Source organism: Temnothorax curvispinosus, unplaced genomic scaffold (genome assembly GCF_003070985.1).
Source record: "Temnothorax curvispinosus isolate PA1 unplaced genomic scaffold, ASM307098v1 QBEX01009660.1, whole genome shotgun sequence".
In the NCBI taxonomy this organism is placed as follows: domain Eukaryota; kingdom Metazoa; phylum Arthropoda; class Insecta; order Hymenoptera; family Formicidae; genus Temnothorax; species Temnothorax curvispinosus.
The window spans coordinates 1-7,730 of record NW_020219440.1 but is presented as its reverse complement, the minus strand read 5'-3'; the positions used below and the strand labels follow the sequence as shown (position 1 = coordinate 7,730).

Sequence of the window (7,730 nt, the reverse complement as noted above, 5' to 3'; positions counted from 1 at the left end):
CGTCTCCAATACCGAACGCGCTTTTCCTCTCAAACTCGAAGCAAGTGCGACAGTCTTTGTCGCATCATCCCAACTATTTGCCCGTGCAATCAAATTAAACTGCGAGAAAAATTCACGAAGAGATACTGTCCCGTCATAAGTATCAGGTTTTAATTTGAATCCTAATATCGCGCGAAAACCATTCTCTCCCACATTTAAGGTTGTATAACCCCTTAGAAGAAAAAATGCCAAATTCTTCAAACTTTGTCAGGTGATGAGTATTATAATAATAAAGCATTGTGCCAAGTTTGAACAAGTTTGCGAGGCCCGTTTAAAAGTTATAACAATTTGAATTTAACATGGGCTCTTATGGGAATTCATCAAGTTTCACTATTTTTTCAACTTCATTTGAGAAATTAATATCGAAGAAAATATGGCATCCTTTTAAAACTTTGCAGAAATATTAATAAACATCTTACAAACAAATTAGAACCAAAAAAATTATGACTTCGAGGATATTTTCTGAAATATTGAATAAAAACCAAACAGAGAACAGTCTCGCTTGGTCTCACTGAACTCGTAAGTACAGAGATCCGGCAACAGCGCACTATGACGTCACATTAGAACCTCTCTTTCCGTCACTCTCCGTAAAGGATAACAAATACTACAGAGGTCCGTTACTTTTTCCAATAAAGCCTCCTGTGTATCGAAAGTGTGCTCTGAGCACGTGTAATATACAGACGCATCGTTTGAGGTTAGTTTTCGCTTGCGCTACGAAAATGCCGAAAGTAAAACGTTACATGTGGAAAGGAAAAGTTGTCACTGAAAAAGTACAATCAACGGTTAGCACAGACAAATACTGGGAAACGTAATTTGAAGACACGAGTCGAAACCACACCAGATGATTGTAACAATTCCATGGCACATGTAACGTTTTACTTTTGGCATTTTCGTAGCGCAAGCGAAAACTAACCTCAAACGTTGCGTCTGTATATTACACGTGCTCAGAGCACACATTTCGCGTTCACGCAGCTGATGTCGAGTGAGATCAATGCTACCAACTTACAAAAAATGCGACGTTGTCGCGATCAAAATACTTTTTTATGAGAGCTATTGTATTTAATTTATTAATAAATGACGTAAATAAATAACGTAATATAATTTCATTAGTATTTTTAAACAGTAATTACTATGTTTTGTTACTTTTTAAAGATTTTCACACTTTCAGATTTTCGTTTGTGTCAGTTGCAAGTCAGGTACAGTCTTTCTAAAAATCATTAAAAGTGAAAGTTTGCATACGAGAAAATATGCATAAAAATGTCTCTATAGCTCTTAAAAACACAGGCAACCGTTATTTTAATAAAATATTAATATAAATATTACTTTCCAGTAAAGAATATCTTCTTAAATATGTTAATTAGCTTTATGTTACGTTTCTTAAACTTTTGGCAGAGATCTTACGGGTCATACAACCTTAAGTGCGCACCCGAATTTCCACACGTTCTATTAATAGAAGGACTTAGCTGTAGATTTTGCGGTCGGGAATGAATCTCCTTTAAGGTTTGAAGTTCCTCGTCGTGACAACGCAGCATCGCCGCGATTTCATCCTCTCGACGTACCCGCTCCTGTCGCATCTCCCGCATTTCAAAAAGGAGAGTCTGAAGAGCTGTGGATTCCGTTACCGCCGGTTCTCCTGCGACTTCCGGTAACAAGCCCGTTTGCTCTCTCGACTCCTCGCTGCCAGTCGTTCGAGACGGAGCTTGTGAACGAGTAATCCTCGGGGAATGCATCATTTTCGATGTTCCGTTCCGCTGCGGTGATATGTTCCTTTGATCCCGGACGAGCCCCCAAAATGTTACGTCCTCCGGACGTTTTCTCACAAATCACTCGCACACTCTCACACTCCCGGAACGCGCCCGAAAAGAATAAAAGCTCTTAAGGTGGTACTGAGTTTTAATATGATAATCCAGTACAAAAGAACAATGCAATATAATATGTAATATCCACAAATGCTCATTAGCTTCGAAAGCGTCTGCACGATGCGATAGCCAGACCAAATCTGTCATGGAGCCCAAAAACAACGACCGGGCGGTTGTCAATAAACAACCCCCTTAACGATGAAGCTCCACGATGACACTCAAGGGAAGATATTCAGGAGATGAAAGACCAGGGACGTAACAATATATTGACCATATGCAAACCACTCAAAGATAAGAACAATTAAGAATCGGAAACCCGATTATACCACTGACCTTCCATGATCCGTCGTTGCCTGGTAATAATCTCGTCAGAAATTTGTCGCTGTCGATCGTAACGAAGCAGCATTAGTTCACGACGTCTGAGTTCGTGCTGCTTGACCAGTCTTTCGGTCTGCAACATCATCTTGTCTGCTTCGAGCTCGTGAACTCGCAGCATCAACGCCAATAATTCGCGCTCCTCATCTGAGTTGATGCGTGAAGGTAGTTGCTAGAGAAAATGTCACGGTGTTCTCGAGTTATAAGCTTTCTCTGAATGTGCTTGATTAAAATTTATTTTCATAAAATGTTATCGTAGTTTCGCTACATATTGATATATTACGATAAAAATCGCTTTTTCAAACCCTTGCTTTTTTTTGCCTTTTAAATTTAGTTTTATATTATTATATGTGATTATGATGATAACTGCATTATATATAATTAAAATGATGATTGCAAATCCTCACATCCTCGAGCATAGCGCTACACTTTCGACAGGCCTCGAGTTCTTTTTCCGCAGCAGCGCGCATTTCGGCATATCTCTCTTGCTCTCTTGTGATTTCCGTCAGTTCAGTCCACGCTTGTTGCACGGCTACGTCATCCTCCAGGTCACCCTCTAAAAGATCTAAACAGTCATTAAGATATTATCAGTTTTTGCTGCAAACAACTCAGTGGGCTGATATACATGTTTACGAAGTTTTAATTTTACCGAAAGTACATTCGTAATTCGCCAACGCCATATAATAAACATTAGACGTTCATTTCTACAATTGGCAAATAATCATCGTGATAATTCGACCATTGGTTTTGGTTCGATTGATCGTCAAGATGTTAATAATCTTTGATACTTATATATGGGACATTCCACGCCAATTCGCGAGGGGTCAAACTTCGACCTTTTTATTTTTGATGGCGGCTCGTTTTTAGCAGGTCTTTACGAGTACTATACCCATATAAGAGCGTTTTTATAATAAACGTAGCGTTTCCGAAATAGAGTCTGCGCAAAATGAGGACTGCAAGATTTTCAATGAATTTTCTCGCCTATTAGACAACGTCTAAGAAAAAAATTCATTGATCATAAAATACGCTATTTCAATCATTTTTTTTTTTTAAGTTACTCAAAATTTTTATAATAATATTGTTAAACAAATAGAGTAAAAAAACACAAAAAAATTTGAATATCTCAAAAACCCCATTTTCTATTTTTTTGAAATTTATAGGCAATATTCTGGGGAATATTAGAAAAATTTTAAGACCGGTCCAAAGTTGCGCAGAAAATTTGGGAATTTTTTATATATTTTTTTGTAAGGCAGACAGAGGTACCACGGCTTCGCACGGACTTGCGCGCGGCCTCGAGCGGACTCGAGCTTCAACACAGTAAGTCAACTTGACTAATTATTCTGCTTTGCGCCGATCCATACTGCGCATCGACCAATTCGACCACTGAGACATGTGGTAATATTTATCGCAATAACACACTAAACAATAATAAGATAGAGACACCGATATTTAAGTGTATAATTAAACCGAAAGTACATTCGTAATTCGCCAACGATATAATAAATATTTAACGTTCATTTCATCGACTACAATTGGCAAATAATCATCGTGACGACTCGATCGATTGGTTTTGATCCGATTGATCGTCAAGACAAATTATTTAAAAATGAGATGCTTATATATATACCTATAAGTATCAAAGATTATTAACATTAACGTCTTGACGATTAATTGGAACAAAACCAATGGTCGAATCGTCACGATGATTATTTGTTAATTGTAGTCAATGAAATGAACGTCTATAATGTTTTAATTTTAGTTTTTTGATTTTTTGATAATTTTTTGGTAAGGTCTTTTCTTTCTAAAATTTTATTTTCTGACTTTATTAAGATTTCCTCAGGTGTTTTTCTTTTAAATCAATTTTTTAAATAAAGACTAAATGTAATAAATATGCCAGAATTATTATCTAATACCAGAAAAACAATTTTTTTCTCTAATTATTTTAATAAATAATTTAATTATTTTTTAAATCGCTTCTTTTAATTAATATGTACTGTGAAAAATACTTGACTGTAATAAACAAGACATTTTCTTGGGAAGTTTGAAAAATAAGCAAAGGTAAACCCTATATTATCTTTATATTTTATTTTTCTACATTAAATAAAGTATTTAACATAGAAAATATAAAATATCTACTTGCAAAAGATGTATAAATATGTGTGTGAACTGACATAAACTAAAAACCTTTTCAAAATTTTTCAAAACTTTTGAGTATTAATCTTTTAATTCTAATAGTGAATCTTTGTCCAAATGATGCTTAATAAGAAAATTTAAATGATGATTTATAACATGGTTTAAATTATAACAATAACTCGATATTCGCTTACCTGCATCATCTATTTCGTCCACTTGGTAATCCGTACCAGGACGAGATGTACTGGAATCTCGTGATTTCCGGTATACACTGTTATTCCTTGATTCCCAATGCGAGATTATGGAATGTTGCTGTTCAGCAGCGATATTCAGACTCAGAAGATGACTGTCCAGTTCCATCAACTTTCGCCTGTCATATCAATTAAATTAAACGATGTATTTAAGGTCTAAGGTCACATTAATCTTCTAATTTTTGGAGAATTAGAAGACCAAGTTTGTTTTCCTTAAATCGACGATTTAAAAAATTTTTTTTGTATTTGTGTTTGTTAATACAAATAGGTGAAATAATGTAATAAATTTTATTATATTTGTTAGACAAAAATAATTAGAACATAATTAAATATGTGGTGTGTGATCAAACGATTTCTCATGTCTTCCTTTATGTTTGTATATCCTAAAGTATTTATCGTTTTTATATTTGAAAATAGTTCTACATTATGTAATGTGTAAGATTTCAAAATTATCATGTTTTTCCAAAAATTTCATATAGTAAACTGTATTTTTGTTTAAAATACTAGCGGTAATCGGAAGTTTAAAATAAATAAAAAAAGGGTTAGGGTTACCCAACCCCCCCCCCTTTCGGGAGAGGGGGTGATACCCTATATTGTAGCGCTTGACAAGAGGAGTTGAATGGTGGTACTCATAACCGACGCACACGAACTAGGACGTGCACGAACTAAACAAACAGGAACCCCCTCTGTCCGGAGAGGGGTTCCACATAGACAAAAACACGAGTGCGAGTCCACGCACTCGTCTAACGGTTAAGGGACATAGACCCTGCACCAAACATAAAGCGAACTCAGATCCCAGGGTCCGCTACAATAGGCCGAGATACTCGGCTAGGGAGAAAGATCGCGCCTCTTTCCTAGACCCCGGGCGAACCCGGGGTCCAGGGGAAGGGCACGAGAACAGAAAGAGGGGAAAAACCCCGCCGCGGGAGACGGAAATCCCCCGGAGGACGGCCGACCACAGATCGCCGCCACAAAGGGCTGGCGAGTCCCACTGCTAAGCAGTGTTGTCGGAGCCCGAAACAGTAGCGAGCGGCAAGCCACGGCCGACCAACCTCAGGAGGACCTCGCGGCCCAACGGCGGGGATCCCCAAACGAATGATGACCTCCGCGGCAGCAACCAGCGAGGCGCGGGAAAGGGCGACGAGCGCCGACCGCCCCCGAGCCACCAGCCCCCCAGGGATCCGGGAGCATCGCACCAGGCGATGCGCCGGACCCCAGGAGGAGGAAAGCCCGCAAGCCGGCCGGCGCCCGACGCCCACCCACATCACACCAGGGGCAAATCCGCGGAGGTAAAAACCAAGGGCCAAGCATCGAGCCTAGCCCCGGAGTATACGTCTCTCTACCCCCCCCCCACGGCCCCCTCGCAGAACAGTAAGAGAAGGGGAAGGGGAGGAGGAGATGAATCTTCGCAAAGTCCCAACGCAGGGACAAAACGCAAACGCAAAATATATCACAATATAGCGCAACGCAGTAAGGCAACGCAAGCCACGCAAGTCATCCAATTAGGGAACGCGTCTCGCAGCATTCCCATCCAACAGCTCCTGCTGACGTCTTCTTTCATCCTTTTCTTTCCTCCGAAGGACGCGCTCCGCAAGAAAAAAGCATTCCATGCTTTACAGCTAGCGCACATCGCCGCAACCAGCGTAGCCAAGGAGAGATCCTGACCTACCACGGCCGTTAGTTCGCCGCGTTCGAGGCTCCAGTAATTACACACTGCAAGGGTGTGCTCCGCTGTATCGATTTCCGAGTCGCAGTAACGACAAACAGGAGTCTCTTCCCTCTGGATCTGATGTAAGAAAGACCCAAAACAGCCGTGGCCAGTCAGGAACTAAGTCATCCGGAAAGTCAAAAAGCCAGTTCGTCTGTCAATCTACGCTTCAAAACTGGGTGAGATTACTTCCCTCGTTCGTTTTCCAGGCAGGTATTTTTGCCGAATGTATGCAGATCATTGTCCTCTAAGAGCCGACCATTCCTCATCGCGGAGTTCAGAAGGGGCGTCAGCGTAATATGTCCCAGCGTCCTTCAGAGCTTTAAGTCGCAGATATACGCGTCGAAGATAATCCGTGTAAATATGAATGGGCGGAACCCTAGCCAGCAATGTGGCGGCTTCATAGGAGACCGTGCGATAGGCCATCACTGTGCGTAGCGCAGTGAGGCGGATCGCACGGCACAGGAGACGCCGCTGAGTACCCGATGCTGACAATTCCCCACTCCAAATCGGGGCCGCGTAAAGAACAATCGAAGTAATTACGGAGTAATAGAGTCTTCTCTTTGCCTCGATAGGACCTTTCAAATCAGGCAGGATGCCGCAGAGCGCACGGCCAACCTTCGTGACCTTAGAGGCCACATACGAAAAGTGGTTACAAAAGTTTAGCCGCGTATCGAGATAGACACCGAGATACTTCATGCTGTTGGAGAGGTTTATCCTGACGCCTTCCACCTCAATATAGGCATCCCGGGGGCGACGGCCAAAGAAAATGGCCTCGGACTTAGGCCAGAAGACCCTCAATCCTAGCAGACGGATGTTAACAAGAGTACTAGGCAATCCAGAACATCGGCGCACACCTCGTCATAGCTGTCGCCAACTACCACGAGCAAGGTTTCGTCCGCATAGCAGACTAAATGACAGTTCTCGTACAGAATTGTTCCAAGTACAGCGTCAAAGGCTAAATTCCAGAGGAGAGAGCCCAACACCGAGCCCTGTGGGACCCCTCTATTGACCCTTCTCTTGCGGCGCGTCCCATCCGGGGTGACATATCTCACCCATCTGCCCGTAAGATAATCGTCGATGATGCGACGAAGATATCGGCGGAAGCCCTTAACCCGGAGAGCTCTTCTTATAGCGAGGTGCTTGACCGAATTAAAGGCATTTTCGATGTCCAGTGAAAATGCCATTGTAACTTTACCCTGCGCACGTGCCTCAGTGATGATGGATTTCACTAAGTGAAGGGCATCGGTGGTAGACCTCATCCGGCGAAAACCAAATTGATTTTCTGATAAATCAGCATCAGGGTTCTGTTCCATATTGTAAAGTTATTAATTTTGATGCACCGATTTTACCGGCACTGACCGC

General features: G+C 41.3%; 1 protein-coding gene across 2 annotated transcripts; it reads right to left on the bottom strand.

The window, feature by feature from the left end:
- Window positions 1–1,391: 1,391 nt before the first annotated feature.
- Window positions 1,392–4,780, bottom strand: LOC112459231 (kinesin-like protein KIF19). Of its 2 annotated transcripts, none has more exons than XM_025023250.1 (4): window positions 4,601–4,780; window positions 2,681–2,838; window positions 2,232–2,445; window positions 1,392–1,790 (listed from the first exon to the last, which is right to left on the bottom strand). In XM_025023250.1, exons 1-4 carry the CDS (start codon window positions 4,764–4,766, stop codon window positions 1,624–1,626), a joined length of 705 nt encoding a protein of 234 aa, XP_024879018.1. In that variant the 5' UTR covers window positions 4,767–4,780; the 3' UTR covers window positions 1,392–1,623. The 2 variants fall into 2 exon arrangements, with proteins under 2 accessions (XP_024879018.1, XP_024879017.1); XM_025023249.1 differs by having other exon boundaries at window positions 1,697–2,038.
- Between the last annotated feature and the right edge of the window lie 2,950 nt (window positions 4,781–7,730).